General features: G+C 42.5%; 1 protein-coding gene across 1 annotated transcript in view; it reads left to right on the top strand.

Moving 5' to 3' along the window:
• LOC126198198 (nitric oxide synthase, salivary gland) overlaps positions 1–23,430 on the top strand; it is a 730,749-nt gene that overhangs the window by 546,516 nt on the left and 160,803 nt on the right. The window contains exons 8-10 of the mRNA XM_049934702.1: positions 4,681–4,782; positions 16,666–16,860; positions 22,373–22,467. Of these exons, the coding sequence (XP_049790659.1) occupies positions 4,681–4,782; positions 16,666–16,860; positions 22,373–22,467 (392 nt within the window). The remainder of the gene's footprint in view (positions 1–4,680; positions 4,783–16,665; positions 16,861–22,372; positions 22,468–23,430) is intronic.

Genomic DNA, 23,430 nt, shown 5'->3' with positions numbered 1-23,430 from the left:
TGCTCAAGAATGGCAGGCCGTGAAATATGAATGAGGTGGAAAATCTTTAGCGCGTGCTTATTTTTATGGAGCTTTTTTCAGTATCGCGATAAGTTAGAGGTAGGATCTTTTAATTACCCTTGCGCGTAAAATATACTGTCTCGGCAAGCACCACAATGACGAAAACAGCCATAATGTTTTATACCACGAGTAAAACAGCGAACGGTTAATTTTTATACCGTATACAACATATCGTCGAACTGTTTAAGTGGTTATTACGACATCAGTTTCCAGTGAGTTTTAATATCGGTGTAAAATAGTGTAGCACTTGAAGAAGAGAACGTAACATCACAAGTGTGTGAGAGATTTGCTAGCTTCCTTTTATTCATGGACTTCAAGTCGTCATAAACCTACGTAAAACTAAATTATTCTCAAATATGCAAAGCACTGTCGTAACTGTAGTCGTCAGATGAAAAGCAAGCAAGCTTCCTTCTCCCAAAATATCTTTAGTCTGTGAATGTTGGAGTTGTTGGTATGAAAGTTCTCATTGCGGTGGAATAAAAAATAATTGATATTCCAATATTACTAGTAACCTCGTTTTGGCGTTCGTGTAATTTTTGGTCTACAACCGTCTATGGATTCGGAGTAGCGTGTCCACTGTAACTAAAGTGACGTAATTATGGAAATTTTTCATAATGTGTGGCCACAGTCATAATATATTTCTTTAAAGTCAGTACCGCCTTTAGACTGTTTTTTTCATTTGCAGTGTTCCATTTACACGATCATGATTTCAGTTTCAAAGTGCCATTATCAAGTGTTCTAAGTGCTATACAGTGCCTAAGATAATACGACAGTATGCCATCTTAGGCACTGTATAACACTTATAACACTTGATAATGGCACTTTGAAGCCGAAATCATGATCGTGTAAACATAACACTGCAAATAAAAAAAAAAGTCTAATGGTGGTACTGACTTTAAAGTAATTATGGAAAGTTTGCCAACACAGATCACAATTTTTTGAGTGTTGAGGAATTTTTTTCTGTTCATATTAGCTCTCAGTCGAAGAATATGAATTTCGAGGAAGTTTTAGTAGTATCAAATCAAACCGTGGGACATACAGTTCACAATCTTACATGTTTTGTCTAGACGACAGTCAGACATTTTCATTTTGAGGAACAGTTTTACCTCATTTATTAGCTGAATATGTAAAGTATATATAGGAGTTTACAACGATCTTACTTTCAGTTTAGATTCCACCGTATCAAGATGGCTTAGGTTTAAATTTATAATATATGAGTCGTCAGGCTCATTTCGGCAGATATTTGCAAATTAAGTTTTGCATTGTGTCGCTGGAGTCGTCACAGAGAGATATTGCTGATGACGTCTTTCAAGCGACGCATAGTATCGACGGAAAAAGTCGATTGTTTCCTGTTACAAAGAAAATGACTTTTAAAAGTTGAATTTTACGTGATCATTCGATTGAGTGATCCAAAATCAGTCTACTGCGATATTCGTTTTATCGATGTGAGTTAAAAGAGACAGTAAAACACCAGTACATCAGCTATTGCCATGCAGCAGCGCTACTCAGTCGCTGTTGAAGTACTAGTTATTCTTCGTGTTTTATATATCGATAAAACAACTATTGCTTTGGGCTAAGTAGGGACCGCTCCATCGAATGCGCACGTAAAATCTCACTTTTAAAGATCATTTTCACAAGCTGAAAGTTAATTGCCGACTCAGCCGCATGGAATAATTCAATGGCGACAAGCGAAAATTTGTGCCAGATCGGGACTCGAACCCAGCCTGCCTAGGCTGTCCGAGCACGACACCCATCCAACCCACTTCACTTTCGTAGTGCCCCCCGGCCCCCCGCCCTGTCCACCATCCCCATTGATCGCCGCATATTAGCTGGATTGATGGTAAATCTTCGAGATGGATGTACCCAAAATCTGGCTTCTTTCGGGAATCCAGCTAAAATGAGGCGAGAAATGAGAATGTTGGAGGGGTGCACTACGGAAGGCGTCTGCAATAAGTTGAGAATCTGGTCCAATGGGAGTCGTGCTAGGATAGACGAGGCGCTCAAGACGACCGCTCGCGTAACGTGGGAAACCCAGGTTCGAGTTCCGGTCAGGCACAAATTTCCACTTCTCGCCATTGAATTATTTCAATGCCCCCATGCGGCTGAGATCGATAATTCACTTTCACCTTGTGTATAGACGGTCGCAGTATCATAAATATGAGGCGTCTGTTTTTTTCAAAGAACACACCAAATCATTTTGCTTGTTATGGGAAACAAGCCGACGCATACCGCCGACACTGGGCATCGCCGAAACACATGATGAGCAGTGATTTTTCGAGCTGACTCCTGATACACACTGCAAAATCGAAATTGCAAAATAACTGCCGAAACGTAAGAGAAAATAAACCTGACTAGTCATAGGAGGAGCACGCGGTATATATGTGACACGGGGAGGTCTAGATTAAAACCTGAAGATGATATACTGTTAAAAATTACCGTGCACTGATACACTTACTTTATGTCTTCGGTTGATATATAAAAGGAGCTGCTGAAAATTTCTTTGTTTCATGTAAGATCACGAGCGAGTTAATGAGAAGTAGGGGAGAGTGTGTACGCACAGATATCCCACAGTTGTGTAACAAACACGAAAGTGCGATCCAGTTCTAATTATGGTAGCTGACCAAAATGTTCATCACAGAAATTTTTCTTGTAAGGGTCTCGATAGGTGCTGGCTCATCTCCAGTCAGGTTGCGCACACGCAGCCCAGGCTGGCACTTGCTGACAGGAGAAATAAAAGACATGGAAAAGTGAGAGAGTGGAACATCCTGAGGCAAACGTAGGGGTAACTGAAACACAACGGTAAATAAAGCAAGAGAAGCAATGGAGATCTGTATAATAAAAATGAACAACAGAAAGGAGCAGATGAGAAAAAGGAGAGAAGGCCTGTACTTTACGGACAACTCATTCGGATGAATGCAAGAAAATTTTCAAACTTGTCAAGCGGAATAAAAAAAGACATCCCAGTTGCACATGCGCGAAAGACATGAGAAATTGTGTGAGAGAGGTGGAGAAAGAAGCTTTTAGAAACAAATTTTTTTTGAGCAAACCAGAATAGAAAACTGTAGCAACTTTGACAGGAGACCTGAAGCGACAACTCTAATTTAATGAAACAATATTTAAAATCCTGAAATTAAATCAGAACAGTTCTTCTTGCTATCCATAGGACGCCTAAACAGGGAAAAACAAAACACGATCGCCCATCACAGTTACCCACACGACACGTTTGAGAAAATACAATGTGCAAAGGAGACAGTTCTCACCCAGTTTTTCAGTATGCACCACAAATATGTGTGAGAACAGACAAATACTTTCGGGCAAAGTAAGGACGATGTAACAGCACACTGACTTGAGAGCTGGTGATTCGAGGGTACTCGAACGCAAGTATTAGTAACGATGCCATAGTATATTTGCTAGAAATTACTGAATACAGCAATTTATAATCGTTAGTATGAAATAAGCTCGGAATTGTCTTGGTTTGGTTGAGAGTCTTTCGCAAGAAACCCGAATCAAAACGCGGTGCGGGGAAACTACTGCTCCGTGGCTCCATTCACAAGTCTCCCAGATTAATCTCGCCGCCAAATCCCGGTTCCTCTTTCGACGATCGTCAGATGACGTCGTCGCCACGACTGCAGGGGACTGTCGGTTTGTACCTCAGCTCCAATAAATTGCTACGAGTCTTTACGCTCCAGTGGGACAGGTCTGAATGCGTAGCTGCCTTCTTGCTCTCGTCTTAATATTCCGACAGAACTACTCGCCACCTCTTTTCTTTAGGTTTTTCACGGTGCAGAATTTGAGTGAGTGTAATCGCGTGAACCTCCTGCTTTGCATCTTCTCACCAACACCTCTTCACTTCTTCCTTTAACTTCTTCTGCGATCTGAAAACCCTTCGGTAACGTATCAGTATACGAATGAAAGATTTATAGGTTGTACACAACTCCAGTCCATTGCTAAACACCCAAAGATAATTGCCCAGTACAGGGCAATCTGAATATAAACTCGTACAAATATGCAACTAGCGACACCGTAAGGTACTCATCAAGTCGGCGCGTTCTTCCACACGTGAACAGATTGGAGGTGCTATATTCTCACGAACCACCGTCTAATTTGGCATTCTTCATAAGTATGAGGTGAAAATATCGGTAAGTGTCACAAAAAATCTTAGGTTCTACGAGAGTGGAAACTTGAAGCCTCGAAAAAATATGCGACTGTGCTCGCTGCAGTAACACTACCAATAAACAAATAAATCCCCACAGTAGCATTCTGTTATGGTACTTCTACAAACCCCATACAGAGTTTGTCCACGAAACAGGTTGTTTACCAAACACTTATGAACAGGATAGAAACACGGATTTGTGTTTTAGACGGTGTGTTTTAGAGCTGCCTCTGTATGAGCTGCCAAACACCTCTTGCAACGTAAGACGACGTATTTGTCCACCCGGTGTACTAGTCCCGAAACTTTCACTCATAAATACCATAACGAGCGCCTGATCGAAGTTTAGAGAATTTTTGGCACGTGATGTAGAGCACAACTTAATTTTCTCAGGTATTTGTGTCAAGTCCGCCTGGCTTGGTAGCCGTTATATTTTGCAGCGTTTCTGACAAAGACCACGTTTGTTTCAGACATTCGCGGTGAAGATGGGCCTTGATACCCGGACTCCGGTGACGCTGTGGAAGGACAAGGCGCTCGTCGAGGCCAACGTCGCCGTTCTGCACAGCTTCCAGGTTAGTTGTCCACGTTTACGACACGTGGCATGAACTTACTACACGCAGAAAACGGTGGGTGCACGCTATGGTACCTACAGGTGACGAAGTGACTAAGTGGTAATTTGTGTCACTCAACAACTGCACAGTCTACGGGTTTTGGCGACAGTGGAAAAGAGGACGAAGGATATTTTTTGCGATGGGCAACTAAGCAATCCTCAGCCTTGGAGAAAGTGCTATCTAAATGGTGTGGCAGCTAAGACAGGCAACCCTAGATGTATCCAGGATGAATAAGTATATTGAGGTGTGGTTTTCGCCAAGTTTTAGCGGACGATATTGCGAATTTCCTCACGTTCGCAAGTGATTTTTATCGCGTACGGGGTAAAACACCTAAACCTGTACCGCAAATATTGCGGAAATGGAAAGTGCTATTGGTGTGCGGTTTTCAAGAACTGGAATGTTACTCAGGATCTCGTACTGTTAGCCAATAAACACATTGTAGTGCAGGCATACGCTTTCCTAATTGGCACAGTGCCTATTGACATTAACAGAGTAAAAGTGAGGTACATTTGAACGTCAGTGGTGCTTGTTGTAGGATTCTAGTGCGAATCATTTGCCATTACCGTATTTTGAAAAGTTCAACACCGACACTTGTTTGTGCACATTCAACCTGCGTAATTGGTACGAACTTGCGAACGTCAGGAAATTTACCATATTGTCCGCTATAATTAGGCGAAAACTACACCTCTATATATTCGTTCATCACGGATATATTTTGGGCTGACCCGGTTTAGGTGCCTCATTCTGTGTATTACTAAACTTTCATCGGGCCATCAGTTTCAATTGCGCGTTGCCTCCCAGGGGCGACAGAAATTTGGTTTTCAGTACTTCAAGTAATTATTGATTGAATTTAAAAATTCAAAACGTTGTTTTAAACTGCTCATTAAGACGTATAACCTTACGATAAATGTTTAAATAAATCAAGCGTTAAAGTTATAAAGTATGTCTTGAGGCACACTGTGTACTTCACCCAGTATTCGGGTATAAGACCACTTAACAACTTCGAACAAACCCTACACATAAGTTCAAACCTTTCCGAATCTTTTTCTCACTAACAATCCCGACAAAACAATGAAAGGAAGAAAGTTTATCGCTTACTGTATTTTCGTTGTTAACACTGAGATGCGTGAAACAGACGGTTTACAGGACGGAGCTCGATTCTCTAAAGAGTTGTTGGATGGGGGGCCGGTATTACTGGTTTATCTACATTTAATTTCTGTCAACGGACGCCCTTTCTGTCCACACAGACGTCAGTTAACCTCAGGGAGAGAAATCATGGCGCCAAGTGTCTGCGATTCGTGTAAACTTAGATCTTAGTGTATCGATTTTTCTGAGAAAGATATTGGAGCCAATGAAATACATTCTCAGACAAAAAAAAAGACAGTGGCCGAGCAGTTCTAGGCGCTACAGTCTGGAACCGCGCGACCACTACGGTCGCAGGTTCGAATCCTGCCTCGTGCATGGATGTGTGTGATGTCCTTAGGTTAGTTAGGTTTAAGTAGTTCTAAGTTCTAGGGGACTGATGACCTCAGAAGTGAAGTCCCATAGTACTCAGAGCCATTTGAACATTTTTGAACCAAAAAAAGACACATCGCGAAGGAGCTATGAAAGTTGGTCATAAATTGATATTCATACAAGTATCGACGGAAAATGCAAAAAATTGTAAACTTTGGCGGCCAATGGATGAATGTGTGACGCTTCACTGCAGTTTCACCGTGCAGCTGACAATGATAGAAAATAAGGGAGATGTCGATACAAGGGCGTAAGCTCTATGCGAATTTCGTTCCGTGTACTCAGTTGGACAGTAACTATGCCTCGCAGACAGGCCCTCGGGCGCTGGTTACCCCGCAGTTGAGCGCCCCACAAACCAAAACATCAAAGCAGATAGGCCGGTGAACAATATACGCAGACACCAGCATCTGAGGAGGGAAGTATAGATGGGCTCAAAGAAGCCAGTTGGAGTAGTCGGCGAATCATTCGACATTTGAATAGGAGTGATGCCACAATTCGACGATGTTGGCAGGAACGAGTAAACCATAACCGGACACAGCGTCAAGAAGGTAACGGTCGTCCTAGAGAGACAACAGAACGTGAGGAAACACCAATCATCAGACAGACCCTTAGAGTCCCGGATTCATGATTATCATCGACCCGAAGTGCAGCTTACCTGTGTACGCCAACAAGCCCGTTTGCATGGTGTGCACATTCTGCCTAGGAACTCAGTGACGGAAGTAAAATTTTCTTCAGCTTCGAAATGAGACCTCATGACCAGCGTGTCTGGGATACCAGCGGTGGGATACCAAACTGCCTCTCACCTCCCACAAGGCTCGATATCCAGAGGGTCTGTGGTTCCATTTCATTTCAGAGCAGGACCACTTTGGTTGTCATCCGCGTCACCCTTACAGCACAGCGGTACGTCAACGATGTTCTACGCACCGTTTTGTTGCCCTTCATGGCAAGCCATCTTGAGCTTACATTTCAACAGATAATACCCGCCTACACACGGCGAGAGATTTTACTACTTGTTTTCGTGCTTGCCAAACCCTATCTTGGCCAGGAAGGCCTCCGTGTCTCCCCCTAATGAGAACGTTTGGACCATTATGGGCAGGACACTCCAACCATCTCGGGATTCTGACGATTTGACCCCCGCCAGTTGGACAGAATTGTCAGAATATCCCTGAGACGGACATCCAATAACTATGTCAATCAGTGCTAAGCCGAATAATTATTTGCATAAGGGTCAGAGGTGAACCGATGCGTTATTGACTTGCTCAGTTTGTGAAGCTCTTTCTCTTGAATACATCATCCAGTTTTTTGTGAAATTGTAATAATATGTTTCTCTGTGCATGTTCATCACGTCTACCGATTTCCGTCCCATTCGAATAAGTCGTTCGTGGTGGGACTTTTTTTTGTCCTACAGTGTGTACGCTGCGATGAGCGTGAACAGTGACCTAAAAACCTTATTTAGGGTGAACGATGTACCAGAGCATCGGTCGTTAATTCGCATGCCAGGCTCAGATCCCAGTCTCGCAAGGCAGCATACGCTATAGGATCGGGTTTGTATGTTAAAATCAAGATACTAGCCGTCAGTAACATATGTACAAGAGGTGCAAAAACTTTGCTCATACATGTCAGTTTCTCATAATTTGCTAGTTATCGTTTTCCATGGCAAGTGCGCAAGTTGCGATAAAAAAAGGACAAACGATGGTTTCATTCGTTGAGGGAGCTGGTGCCGTTCTCATCGCAAGGCTGCGAGACAATCGATTGCTGTGGCAGGCCTGAGTGGAGACTCGAGTAGTCAGCAACTCGAGCCCAAATCCCGTAAGTTGGACAGCCATAGCGACACTCTGGTACCGAAGAAGCAACGATTCCCTCTCATCCACTATTCTCATATACTAATATCTATGGTCCCTTTATGTTGCAAAAATTTTTTAAGCTTATAAGCCAACTCAGTCAAAAGATACGGCCATTTATGGCACATATTTTGACACACGCAAACTCTCTAATGAAAACCTATAGGGTTCTTCCTGTTGACCTAGATCATGAGATTTGGCAAGAAGCTAGTTTTCACACTACAAGTAAGTTTAAAAATCCAAAAATTGGTATTTATAATTATATCACACGAAAAAAAAATGTTTTTCATTTGTTATCCAACTGTCCGACCTGTTTTTTCAGGAACGAGGAGACATGTGTGATACCGGTATCGATATCGATAACAGGCAAAAATCGTCGAAATCCTCGATTCCCAGGATGGATGATCTATCTATATACGTAATTAGGTTTGTGCACAGTCCTCGGTGTGCATGACCTGCTCGCATTTATCTGGAATTTTGCTTTGAGACGTGTACACAGGGCCGCCGTTACATCCTGTCCTGTACAATCTCAACTCAGATTGTCGCTTACACCCAACGTCTTCGATTACTTGGATGTATTCCAATGTCTGTCTTCCCCTAATTCTTTGCCTCCCTCTAGCAGAATGGAAGTTTCTCCTCAATGTCTCAACATATGTCCTGCTATCCTGACACTTCTTCAGTCAGTGTTTTCTAAATTTACTTTTCTCGACGACTCGGCGGAGAACCTCCTCATATTTCATCGTATCAATATCCATCTAATTTTCTTTGTCCTTCTATAGCATCACATCCTAAACGCTTCACTTTTCTTCTTCTCCAGTATTCCCAAAGACCATGATGCACTTTCATACAATTCTTCGCTCCAGGCGTACATTACCAGAAATTCCTTTCACGAATTAAGGCCCATGTTTGATATGCGAACAATGCTTTTAACTAGTAATTGCCTCTTTGCCTGTACTAATACGCTAGTGCTGTCCTATTTGAAATGTAAATGCAAATGTGGAAGTTTTTCACAGATGCAGAAGATGAACACTTCGTGACCAAATGAAATAACAATACTTTTGTTTTACTTCCTTATTGACCACTTTGGAGAACGTAACAGCTACAACTCCTCTTCTTTCTTTCTTGTTTCCATTTTTCCCATACTCCCTCATTTTCTCCCCATATTGTCCTTTCCTTTATCCTGTCCATGTTGTTCCCCATTTCTTATTTTCTCTTCTTTGAATGTTTTATAATTATAGTATTTTATTCTTGAAAAGTTTTCTTTCTGTGATTTTCGATTCTTTTATATTGTTTCTTTATCGACTTTTTCTTTTTTCTGTAATCCAAGCTATTGTTGTTTTCTTGTTCCAAAAGTACACGTATATTTGTTTCTTTACCATGTCGTCAATAAAGATTTAATCTTCGCTTTGCCTTTACTTCTGATGTTTCCCCCAGATTTTCATAGATCTCCTTGTTACTTCTCGTTTCTCAACTACCTTAATTTTTATTGCATCCACTGAAAGATTTTCATGTACATTCAATCATGCCCGGCTTATTATTCATTATTAAGCATTCAAATCAATATCAACATTCTGTTCTTACCTCTGATGATCAGTGTTTTCTTTTTCTAGATATCCATTTCTCGCTGTAGGTATTTGTTGTCAAACCAAATTCTCTCTCTATTTTATTAACTGTTATATCTACTGAAGATTTTTCTAGCCCATTCTGTTGACTCCAAGACGTTCTGCTGATTCTCTAAGATATTTAAATTTACTAAGTCTCTCTGTTTTCACCCATTTGTGTTTCTATATGTATTTTGGCACAGTTTTCATTTCTGTCATAATTTTTTGTTTTTTCACCTGACAAAACAATTCCCTATTTTTTCCGTATGATTTATTTGAGTTACTGCTTCTGTTAGATTTTTTGAAAGTATAGAAAAATCGTCTGCAAAAGCCAGGGAGTTTACCTTAATTTCATTTATTTCCCTTCTCACCATTATTGCTCCAGTTTTGTATTTTTTTAGCCCCAAAATCCAGATCTTTGGAACTTCGCTGTTTTAATACTATGTTGTCATCTGAAGCAGTTGTAACACCCAAGAAAGTGAATGTTGTCTTTGAGAATGGAAATGGAACTCCGGGACGCGTTGGACAAAGCGGAATAATAAAATATTATAACTGCAGGTGGCGCATTAGAAATAAAACTAATTTTAACCTAAGGAATTAATGGTCGGAATATAATTTTTTATATGCTACTATGTCTGGAATGAACAATGCATATGAGTCACGAGTTTACAGACTTCTTACGTTTCGTAAGAAATAACTCCTTTTCGCATCGGCTTTCGAGGTGCCACCTTAAAAGACATCATCGTTTGTGATATGTTCACGGTGGAATTAACCACTCTTTGCATTTCACCACTCACTATGGAAAATAGAGCCACTCGTTGCAAGAATTTGCAGACATGCTGGTCCAGCGGGAAGTAGTTGTTCGAAAGCCAAACGAATCTAGAGAGAAACGTTTCGCCAATAGGCGACATCCTAACTGGAGAAACGTGTTGCTATGGACAGGAACTTAAGAGAGACTTGACCGTTCAAGTCACAGAGAGCCGGTAAAGGTTCACCACAAAAAAATTTCTAAAGTCAAAGTTTAAGAGATTCAGTTGTATCGTGTGAAGAAGATTCGCCGACAAGCACCTGTAATCTGTCACGTCAAATGCACACACCAAAGAATACAGTCCGGAGAGCGCCGTGGAAGTGGCAGTTACACAACATGTTGGAGGAAAGATGCCAAATGATCTGACAGTGAGTTACATTGCAGTGCGTGCATTGAGACTTCGAGCAGTTGCTAATGAACCTAAATTGTTGCTATACTGCGTAAGCTCTTTGTGTGAAGGAAAACTAAACGGAAAACAATAAAGTCTGCCTACTGTCACTTAAGTATCGTATTTTGTTCGCTAACATACATTTCGAAGGACAGTTTCATCTTCATGGCTTCAGCTGGCTATTTCCATTCATTTTACTGTCTCCATTTGGACAAAATTAGTACAAAAAACTGCATATTCATTTCTGACTTTTTCTTATTTCAAAGTACTCACTTTATGTTCCTTGAACTTATTTACGAGTTATTACTCTAAAGGTTTGTGATACCCTGTACGAGCTAGTAGGAAGACTCATTACGTTTGAACTTTGTGGAGGGACCGGCTTCAAATCCACGTTCACCCATATACATTTTGGTTTTAGGCGGTGTCCCTAAATTTTGTAACTTCATTGCCAATCGGCTGCTTTGATTTCTGTACCTTGACAATAGCCTCGTCGTGCTGCTGGTATGTGTGTGGGAACAGGAATGCTACTCCCAACAAACAGTATCAGGCATGCCCACTGATAAATATCACAATTATTGAAATAACTGAAAATGTCGATGTGTAGTCTTCTTTACTTCACGTATTTAAATTAATAATTGTGAGCCTTTACCACGAAACTTGCTTCGCTCATTCAGCTACATGTTTTTTCATTTTCTCCGATTTTCCTTTACTTTTTTGGTTTAGGTTATATATTCCTAAATTTTTCCTTATGCCTGATTTCTTTTACGATCTTCCTTCGTACATTCTTCAACTCTCTTAGAAATCTCATTTCTTGAGCCTGTATTCTACTTTCTTAGTGTCTTGTCGTCACTCATGGCTCACTTCCATAGGTCAGGTTTGGTACTGCTGTTTTATAGCTGTTGTGTACATAGTTCCACGTAGTCAGCGCGTACACAACATTCCCACTAGAGCGCGCCCCGCTAAACACAACAGCGCAGGCGGAGCGCTCGTCCGTCTCCGCACTACGAGATGGCACTGCCATAGAGACGGACCAAATTCTGCTTCCGCCGATCCGCGTATTAATATGTAACGCAGCCAATGAGATTGCTGCTAATGTAGAACCTTTTCTCCTCGTGGATCACACTCGCGCAGTGATACATGAACGCGCGAGGTATTATAATGAGTGTACAGACCTCCGATTAGTCAGTCTGCATTTGTCTGCACCAGTCTGTACTAGTCTGCATTTGTCTGTACCAGTCTGCATTTCTCTGTACCAGTCTATAGTCAAGTTTCAGTCTGCGCCTAATAAGATTACCATATTCATGTACATAGTTGTTGTGGCGTAACAAGCGAGCTACGCCACACTGAGAAGGAAGCCGAAAGGCACGCGTACACACACGCCGACTGGCGTCAAGTCTGGAACAGGATACGTTATGACTGCTGTAAAGAAAATACGTAGCTTTGGAATATTCTTAACTTTTAATCACTCCTTGTGATACATCTCTCTTGACTATACAAATGAGACTCGTAAGATACATGCACTGATACAATTGGCGCCTTGCTAAGTCGTAGCCATTAACTTAGCTGAAGGCTATTCTAACTGTCTCTCGGCAAATGAGAGCAAAGGCTTATTCAGTATAGTCGCTAGCAACGTCGTCGTACAACTGGGGCGAGTTCTCGTACGTCTCTCGAGACCTGCCGTGTGGTGGCGCTCGGTCTGCGATCACACAGTGGCGACACGCGGATCCGACATGTACTAATGGACCGCGGCCGATTTAAGCTACCACCTAGCAAGTGTGGTGTCTGGCAGTGACACCACAATAGTCATGAAGAGAAATGTATAGACACTTTTGTCAAGTATCAGAGATATATGTGAGAATAAGTTTAACGTACCAATACCAAAGGAACTTCTGATTGTCAATTGTAAATAGCATCCAGAACCAAGTTAAGTAATTTTTATGCTTGTTATTATTTTAATAAATGTGCTTGAAAATTAATCAAATTCTGTTTAAAGTTGGTCACCGTCAATCTGCTACTCAGAGCGTGCAAGTGGCATTTCTATCGTCTGACCTAACGGCAGAAGATAAACACGCCACGATAAGACCACGAGACACATTGCTGACACTCGCCTACTTCGTTAGAGCGACAAGTCAAATAATCTGATGGTGTGTGTACTGAAGGTCTTACAGTACGCACACCACAATAGCACACTGGACTCGCATTTTGGAAGAAGACGGTTCAAACCCGCGCCCGGCCATCCTGATTTACGTCTTCCGTGATTTCCCAAAATCGCTTCAGGCAAATGCCGTGATGGTTCCTTATGCTCCGTCTCTAACGACCTCGTTGTCGACGGGACCTTAAGCACTAATATGCTTCTCCTCCTACTTCTATTGTGTTATAATACTTCGTCTGGGATTCTTTCCTGGCTTTATTCTGCATCGTTCCACATATGCAAGTCAATTTATTTAATTTTTGGTCCATATCATTGTTATAGGTGATGTCGCATCCTAGATATTTAGAATGTATAACTTTCTGCAAGATTTTATTATTCAAGGCTATTTTAGTTTTTATTAGTTGTCTGCCCTGTACAAATATTCCTGGCATGTGCCAATTCCCCACTTAGAGACTAAGTCGAAATTAGTGAATATGATTATCTTCTTCCCGGCGTGGCGGTGTCTTGCGCTTTCCCTTATTTGCTATCCCATCGAACTCGCCGTTAGAGTGCGTTGGGATTTCTTCAACGACCAGGTCGATGCTCCTCAGTAGGTGAACCCCGACAGAACTACCGTCAAGTCGAGGAGCGCTACCCCGTTTTGCGTAGTAATATTAAACTGCGTTCTATTTGTTCCACATGAGTGCTACCGTGCAACATAATTTCTGATATACTTGCGATCTCTGCCGTAGGCCGTTGGAATTGCCAACGTTATCGTTCCGCCTGGAGATTAGGCTCCTACGTGCAACCTGCGTAGCTAGAGGGTAGGCTAACCTGCAGCGTTGTTACTCCCATGCGACTTGCTGTTGCAACACTAAATCGCTTAAGGCAAACACCTGGACGGTTCCTACGAAAACCGCAAGACCAGTTGACGTTATTAGAGGCAGAGCGCTAGTTAGGACTGGGGAAAGATAGGTAACGAAACCGACTCGCTTGATTTCTTTATAAAATGTCAGATATAACAGTGTTACAGAAGAGAAGAAAATTAAATTGGCAGTACAATTATGGCTCCTATTGCAACTTCAGTTATAACAATAGAGACCACTTCCGAAGACAGTGAGCTCTAGCTCTTTCCATACCAGAGTGAAAGGCGATAGCTTCATTCATCACCTTCCCAGAAGAGCCATCGAATTGATGTGATTTTATCTAAGTCACGAAAAGTACACCGCCCCAAGCAGTTACCAGGCCCCACAAACTCAGAGCGAATGAAGCGTGAAATTATTTAGAGTTCCTCAGAAAATTAGGGCTGATGGACGTCAATTGTGATGGAAATCTTAGATCCTTACCACTCGGTAAGTACAAGAGAGGAATCGTAACATTGAATCCGTAAGAAACGTTCACAAACTACAAATCGTCACTGGAGCAAATTGTAGACACTTTCAGGCTCCGTCTTTTCATTCAACAGCTACCTTTTTTCTCGTCGCAAATACTACTCATTACGATTTTCATAAAATATCGTATAATCAACATAAAATAGTTCCTCAGATACGATCACTGTCAACACACCAAGAGCACAAGTGTTGGAATTTAATAAAGTAACAGTAACAGTAACTTAGCGTTAAATATTAAAATAATTATGCTTTTTCATAACATTAAATATTTTCTCATTGCTTACCGGTTCTTGAAGATTTCATATTCCTTGGTCTAAACTGTTCATTAAAGAATTGTATACATTAATTTTGTGATGATATTCCTAAAAATTACAACAGTTTTACAATAAATTTACAAACAATTGGATTATCCCATTCTGTCCTGTGGGTAGAACAGAACGGGAAACATGCAACCATTTATTTGAAGAAAACGTAAATAATTCATACCATACAGTATTAAGTGATTTTCAAGTAAAGTACGAGGGCAGTTTAATAAGTAATGCAACACATTTTTTTTCTCGGCCAATTTTGGTTGAAAAAACCGGAAATTTCTTGTGGAATATTTTCAAACATTCCCGCTTCGTCTCGTATAGTTTCATTGACTTCCGACAGGTGGCAGCCTTGTACGAAGCTGTTAAAATGGCGTCTGTAACGGATGTGCGTTGCAAACAACGGGCAGTGATCGAGTTTCTTTTGGCGGAAAACCAGGGCATCTCAGATATTCATAGGCGCTTGCAGAATGTCTACGGTGATCTGGCAGTGGACAAAAGCACGGTGAGTCGTTGGGCAAAGCGTGTGTCATCATCGCCGCAAGGTCAAGCAAGACTGTCTGATCTCCCGCGTGCGGACCGGCCGTGCACAGCTGTGACTCCTGCAATGGCGGAGCGTGCGAACACACTCGTTCGAGATGATCGACGGATCACCATCAAACAACTCAGTGCTCAACTTGACATCTCTGTTGGTAGTGCTGTCACAATTGTTCACCAGTTGGGATATTCAAAGGTTTGTTCCCGCTGGGTCCCTCGTTGTCTAACCGAACACCATAAAGAGCAAAGGAGAACCATCTGTGCGGAATTGCTTGCTCGTCATGTGGCTGAGGGTGACAATTTCTTGTCAAAGATTGTTACAGGCGATGAAACATGGGTTCATCACTTCGAACCTGAAACAAAACGGCAATCAATGGAGTGGCGCCACACCCACTCCCCTACCAAGAAAAAGTTTAAAGCCATACCCTCAGCCGGTAAAGTCATGGTTACAGTCTTCTGGGACGCTGAAGGGGTTATTCTGTTCGATGTCCCCATGGTCAAACGATCAACTCTGAAGTGTATTGTGCTACTCTTCAGAAATTGAATAAACGACTTCAGCGTGTTCGTAGGCACAAATATCAGAACGAACTTCTCCTTCTTCATGACAACGCAAGAACTCACACAAGTCTTCGCACCCGAGAGGAGCTCACAAAACTTCAGTGGACTGTTCTTCCTCATGCACCCTACAGCCCCGATCTCACACCGTCGGATTTCCATATGTTTGGCCCAATGAAGGACGCAATCCGTGGGACGCACTACGCGGATGATGAAGAAGTTATTGATGCAGTACGACGTTGGCTCCGACGTCGACCAGTGGAATGGTACCGTGCAGGCATACAGGCCCTCATTTCAAGGTGGCGTAAGGCCGTAGCATTGAATGGAGATTACGTTGAAAAATAGTGTTGTGTAGCTAAAAGATTGTGGAATAACCTGGTGTATTTCAATGCTGAATAAAACAACCCCTGTTTCAGAAAAAAAATGTGTTGCATTACTTATTGAACTGCCCTCGTACCTTGGCTATATTACAACGTGAAAGATTAAGTACCCCGTTCCCCCCGAGTCCCCCTGTAAGAAACTTCAAGCACGAAGTCCGTAATTAGTACTTACTCAGAACTAACCAGTGTTTATCACACGCACTGTGGCCTTTATGCATGCTGTCGGGGTCGTCAGGCTCCTAGCACTGAATGAGGTCTTGATCACACCTGGTTCATTATCTGTGCTATCGGCTTTCAACACAACTGTATTGCACTGACAATACGGCCACAAACGGTGAGTTTAGGAAGTGTACTGTTGTAAATTAGTAACTTACGTGCATTACCATCTGCAGGTGAAGGGCGTGACGATCGTGGATCACCACACGGCCTCCGAGAGCTTCATGAAGCACTACGAGAACGAGATGCGGCTACGCAACGGCTGCCCCGCCGACTGGATCTGGATCGTGCCGCCAATCTCTGGCTCGGTGTGCCCCGTCTTCCACCAGGAGATGGCGCTCTACATGCTCAAGCCCTCCTACGAGTACCAGGCAAGTGGTTGCCTTTGAAACTTCTGATACATAAACCTTCTTCTCGACGACGTCTCTACGCGGAATGGTTTCTTTTCTGTGTTACTCCGGTCTTCTGAGCTTCGCAGCATTCCATTACACCACCTTCCATCCCCATTCTGTCTTCATGTGTCACAAGTATCTTAAGTATATCGAATCATGATACCTTACAGGACATCACAGAAACTAATAAGAACATAGATATGCAGTTCATCGATATAACTTATAAGGAGCAAAAAATTTTCTTTCAGTCACAACTACGAGAGACGCTCGGTATAACGTTTAATTACACGAAAATATGCTATAAAAACTATGGCATCGCAATGATAATGGTGTCAAAGATCCAAACCTAGGGGTGTGGAGGTCAGCTCAAGAAGAAGACACTGAGGGCCGTGGCTACTGGGAAGCGATGTTGCTGGGATAGGAGCTTGGGGGTTTGTTAAATCCGCAGTCAGCGAATAAGAACGATTCTCAAGAAGTAAAAGAAACAAAGCTCATTTCCTGTAAATCTCTTTCCAGTGGTGACCTGCGGGCTGAAAGTCTAATTAAGAAACAATAATTCCACTGAAGACCAAATTACATCAAGAACAATTAATTTCTGGCTAAATATGCTGCTAACAAAATATCCTTTTGCAGAAGGCCAATTCAAATAATAAGAACAGTTAATACTTCGACTAATTAGTTATGGTGGAAGGACAGTATTGAATAGTACTTAAACCAACTCAAATTATGCTGACGGCTGTCAGCGTAATGCCAGATAACGATAAGTAGGTCAGTTAGTGTTTCTCTAGTTGAACACCAATTAGTGACAGTCATTCTGGAGTGGCCCACCAACTAGTGACAGTCGATCTCCACAAGGGGTGAGAGAATTAGAGTCGGTGTAGCCACAGTTATCAATCAGTATTAATTGTATGTCCAAACTGTTGATACGACGTTGTAGGCCACACTTCTACTAGTAATGCTCCGGAGTCTTGCGGTTCCCAGGAGGGACGAGTCCGTGGCGTAGCTAACGGTGGACTGCGACTCATCATCCAGGATGCACTGTAGTAAGATCCCGGTTACGGAAGAGCTGTTGGTCTCTGTGCTTGGCCCAGCCGCTTACTCGGTGGAGACTGCCTTCTGTGGTCTGTGACCGGCCTTTAAATAGGCTGCCCACGGCTGAATCCTCCGTGTACTATTTTCAGTCACATGCTGTGAGAAAAAAATAGTTCGTGTACGTCCTGACCTCTAGCGGCGCACTTGACGCTTCCAGGTTGGTGCCGGTTTGACCTACAGGCTGGGCCCTACTCGGCCCGGTACGGTGTGCGCAGTCTCGTGGCCGAAATGCATCAAGTGTCATCAATAAAACCCGTTATTTCCTTCGTACTTCGAAATAAGACACTGTCCTCGTTAAACGATATGGGCTGCTGCAATACTTAAAACTACGTATGAAAAGGTGTGGTCAGTCAATATATCAAAGTACGTTGATGAAATGTTGGTCTTCTACGTGGATAAAAATAGTCCGGCGATCATGTTACACAACAGTCAACTCCATACCTCAATTTTAGAGGTATCTGTTCTTTAAAATCAGGTGCATATTGTACACTGAAGAGCCAAAGAAACTCGTACACCTGCCTAATATCGTGTAGGGCAACCACGAGCACGCAGAAGTGCAGCAACACGACGTGGCATGGACTCGAGTAATTCCTGAAGTTGTGCTGGGGGAATTGACACCATGAATCCTAAAGGGCTGTCCATAAATCCGTAAGAGCATGAGGGGGGGGGGGGGGGGGAATCTCTTCTAACCTCTAAGTTGCAAGGCATCCCCGATATGCTCAATAATGTTCATGTCTGGGAAGACCGGTGGCCAGCAGAAGTGTTTAAACTCAGAAGAGTTTCCTGCAGCCACTCTGTAGCAATTCTGGACGCATGGGCTGTCGCATTGTCCTGCTGGAATTGCCGAAGTCCGTCGGAATGCACAATGGACATGAATGTATGCAGGTGATCAAAGAGGATGCTTACGTATGTGTCATCAGTCAGAGTCGTATCAAAACGTATCAGGGTGAAACACCTCCGTTTATTTATCCCGACCTGATCTAATCGAATAGCAGCCCAATAATTATTATTAATGTGACCGTGTACCTAATGGGGCTGGCAATCGGAATTGACTGCTACGGAAGTTGTTACTTTCCAGTTCGTCCTTCTCAATACTGTAATAATGAAATGTCTGGTAACAAGAAAAACACCAACACAGTTTCACTAATTACGAACCTGTATTCGTCTCAAAAACACAAAAAGGAGGAGACAGCCACTGCCTTCGTCATACATATCTAATTACGGCTAATCTCAGCACAGGCTTCTTCATTTTCCATTATCATCACACGCTAATCCATCACTGCATCCAACACTGCAATCCAAGGTGATGCCGGCGCGGTAGACGCGAAACCAAAATATCGGCACTAGAAATGTCATTGACCACTTCCGTAATGATACTTCTTCACTTTCCCGGTATTATTTCTAGTACAAAGGGGTCTAACCACGGCGATGGCGACTCCCTTCTCCGTTAAAGCCTTGCATTACAACAAAGACCTCCACACACCTCTACCTGCAACATGGCACTCGCTCAACTCCACACTCGCTCTCGCAACACGACACAATCGATTGTTCGCCCTATCGACCTGTGCCGAGTGCAAATTTATAGTAAGGGCCTACGGACCCCTTACAAGGGGCCCCATGTAATTCCAACTGCACACGCCCCACACCATTACAGAGCCTCCCCAGCTTGAACAGTCCCCTGCTGACATCCCGGGTCCGTGGATTCATCAGGTTGTCTCCATACCCGTACACGTCCATCAGCTCGATAGAATTTGAAACGAGAATCGTCCGACCAGGCAACATGTCTCCAGTCATCGGTAGTCCATGATCGGTGTTGACGTCCCCAGGCGGGGGGTAGAAAATGGTTCAAATGGCTCTGAGCACTATGGGACTTAACATCTGTGGTCATCAGTCCCCTAGAACTTAGAACTACTTAAACCTAACTAACCTAAGGACATCACACACATCCATGCCCGAGGCAGGATTCGAACCTGCGACCGTAGCAGTCACGCGGTTCCGGACTGTGCGCCTAGAATCGCTAGACCACCGCGACCGGCGCGGGGCGTAAAGCTTTGTGTCGTGCAGTCATCAAGGTAACACAAGTGGGCTTTCGGTTCCAAAAGCCCTTAACGATGATGTTTCGTTGAATGGATCGCACGCTGACACTTGTTGATGTCCCAGCACTAAAATCTTTAGCAAATTGCGGAAGGTTTGTACTTCTGTCACCACTGAACGATTTTCTTCAGTCGTCCTTAGTCCCGTTCTTGGTGGATCTTTTTCCGGCCGCTGCGACGTCGGAGATTTGATGTTTTACCGGATTCCTGGTATTCTCGGTACACTTGTGGAATTGTCGTACGGGAAAGTCCACAACTCATAGCTACCTCGGAGATGCTGTGTCCCATCGCTCGTGGGCCGACTATAACACCACGTTCAAACTCACTTAAATCTTGATAAGCTGTCACTGTAGCAGCAGTAGCCGGTCTGTCAACTGCGCCAGACACTTGTCTTAGATAGGCGTTGCCAACCGCAGCGGCGTATTCTGCCTGTTTACGTATCTCTGTATTTGAATACGCATTTCTATACCAGTTCCTTATTTCGGATGTTATTAACTATTCCCGAAATACGAAATGTTACTTCCTTCTAGACAAAAATGCGCTTCATAAAATCTTCATTTTTATCAGTTCTGTTTAACACGTCACTTGTAAAGCTATTCCGCTGTATCTCGATCAGTGATTACAGCCTCTGCACAATATATGATTTGTACATTTACTGCCTCACTTATCTTTCATGGAAATCGCACACTGTTATTTTGTATATCTGAACGTTTTGTGAAGCATGTCGAACTGATTTCTTTAATCTGCTCAGCTTCTTTTGACAGTCAACCTCTACCTGTTTATTAGGAACTTGTAGGTCCTGCTTCGTGCGTTACAAATAATTTATGTCTAGAAAGTGACTATGCTATGCATCTATCCTTTTGACATTTGATTGTAGTTTCTCACACACACGACGAATTTCCCCTTACACCTTGCTCATGGATGTGATTTCTTCTGACCACAATACCAGTTGTTATTTCTGCTTGGTTGACTCCGTCTTTATACTGCAACATACATACAGGTAGTCCTCAAAATTTGAACAGAAATGTCAAAACCTTGAAGCTTTTCTCATGTCCTTGGGGGAGTCCTGCGTCCGGTACCTCTGTCACAATGGCGGCTCACAGACAAGAAATTCAGGAGCATATTCATAATCGGAAAGAAGAAAACCGAAGCGTTTGATATGTGCTGTTAAAGTAGGGTGCTGAAAATTGGCTGAGAAGATAAGAAACGAAGTACTCCGTAGAATGACCGAGGAAAGGAATCTGTGGATAACTCTGACCAGAAGAGAGAACAAGATGATATCAGGGAATACCACCCAGGGTACCAGACGAAGCCATTGGAGCAAAAACCTGTAGGAGGGATGTAGAGATTGACATACATCAAACAAGTAACTGGGGTCTTTGGTAGGAAGTGCTACTCTAAGATGAAGAGATTTGCAAAGAATAGGGACCTTGACACATCGTATCAAACCAGTGTGAAGACAGATGAAAAAGAAATCCTACGCCATCTACGAGAAAGGATCCCCTCGAGTACATTCTCAAGGCCTGACCTGCAGGTTTGTACTTTTGTAGCGGCCCTTAGTGTTTTGTACGCTCCTGTGAGATATCTTTGTGAGGTGTCAATCCGTGTCTTCGATAGTTTTGCACATGAAACACAACGGAAATTTGGGCATTACGATCTGGTCACGCTGTAAACGTCTCACGGATGTCGTCGCATTCTATATAATGAGCCATGCGATACCGTGTTTTCTCGATCTTATGTTTTTATTTTCATTTTTTTACAGTAATATCGACTCGGAGTGGAGTGCAGATTTCCTTAGAAATCAAAGTTGACTTACCTTATGTTGAAGACCTTTAACTCGCTACTCAGAGACGATGCGGTAGGGCATTTCCAGTTACATTTAGATATTTCTCCCGTTTTGTCTGCATACACACCACCCATACATTGATTTAACCTGAGATAAGTGTGCTTGTGAGAACATTTTTTGTTTTGGAAAGGTGATCTGTGCTATTGTGGCGGATCAGTAGAATGTTTCTACATGATTCATACATTATTTTTTACAACCAAATGCCTCCTAATTTAGATGTTCAATAAAACAAATGTTTCCGCCTTCTTGAAAATTAATCTTAATAGGTAACCACCTCTAAGAAGTCTCAAGCAAGGTCTTTGTGTTGCTATTCCCTTTCTCCTTTTACTGCCTCCTTCTTGACTCCTGCCCACGTATTCATTAAATGCATTTCACATATTGTCATAACATTGTCTACGTACGTTACACATCAACAGAGACGCAGGATCGGTGGTACCATCATAAATTATCATTGTTACAGGAGCCAGCATGGAAGTCGCATGTGTGGAAGAAAGGACGGGATTCTGGAAAGTGTCGCAAACCAAGACGCAAGTTCCACTTCAAGCAGATTGCCAGGTGAGCTTGATATTTTACAGATGACAGTTACATATTGCATAATTTGGACTAGGCAGATCTGTAATTCGCAGTTACCAGTCTGTATTCTGCACGCACATGCCGTTGTATGTCACGAAAGTGTGAATCTCGTATACACGTTCCTACTAAACATACATCATGCATGAAACCCATAAAATAGCGATAGCATCAACTAAACCCCTATCCTGGCTTTTTGTCCCTTAATCAGTATAAGCACTGGATAAAAAAATTAGGATTTTGCCAATTACAAATGCATCATTAATATGACAGTGGACAGTGTCAGGCAAAAGTCCTGACATAAACCACAGTTGCAAAGTAACACGTTTTCTATTATAATAACTCCATCTCTGAAAGAATTCTCGCACATTTGCGCATTTGCAGAAAAGACACAATTCGGTCACAACTCATGACACAAAATGAAACTCGTGCCGCGGTTAACGGAGCTTTTACTCTTTGCTAAACTGGAGGAGAGGGTGTAAATGTGAGCACTCTATTTTATTTTTGACTTTAAACTACTTTCTTTTTTTGAGATAATTTTTTTATTATTTTTATCCTTCATTAACAACTGTAACAACTACACTGAATGACGAGACGCAAAACGATTATTAATATGAATTTATTCCAGAGTCAAAAAAAGACTCATAAAATAGCACTAGAAGAAAATGGTATGCAAATGTGGGCCCTCTCCAAAAAAAGTCACAGAACATATTTTAAGATGTTTCTCTGGCGAGTCTGCGTGTATATTAGCAAGCCATTGCAGCAACACGCCAGTGAGCACCTGAAGATGACTAGCAGCTGTCTCGTTGAAATACTGTGCAGCTTCCACAATATTGTCCGACGCGATGCCCGTGAACCAATGAAGCTACTTACTGTAGTATCATCTTCTCGTACATCACTGTGCTATTACTTTAAGCTAACCATAAGAACATGAAAAGAAAAAGATTT

This window comes from Schistocerca nitens, chromosome 1, assembly GCF_023898315.1.
Source record: "Schistocerca nitens isolate TAMUIC-IGC-003100 chromosome 1, iqSchNite1.1, whole genome shotgun sequence".
Lineage (NCBI taxonomy): Eukaryota > Metazoa > Arthropoda > Insecta > Orthoptera > Acrididae > Schistocerca > Schistocerca nitens.
Note: the sequence above shows the minus strand (reverse complement) of the source record. Positions and strands in the feature narration are given on the sequence as shown.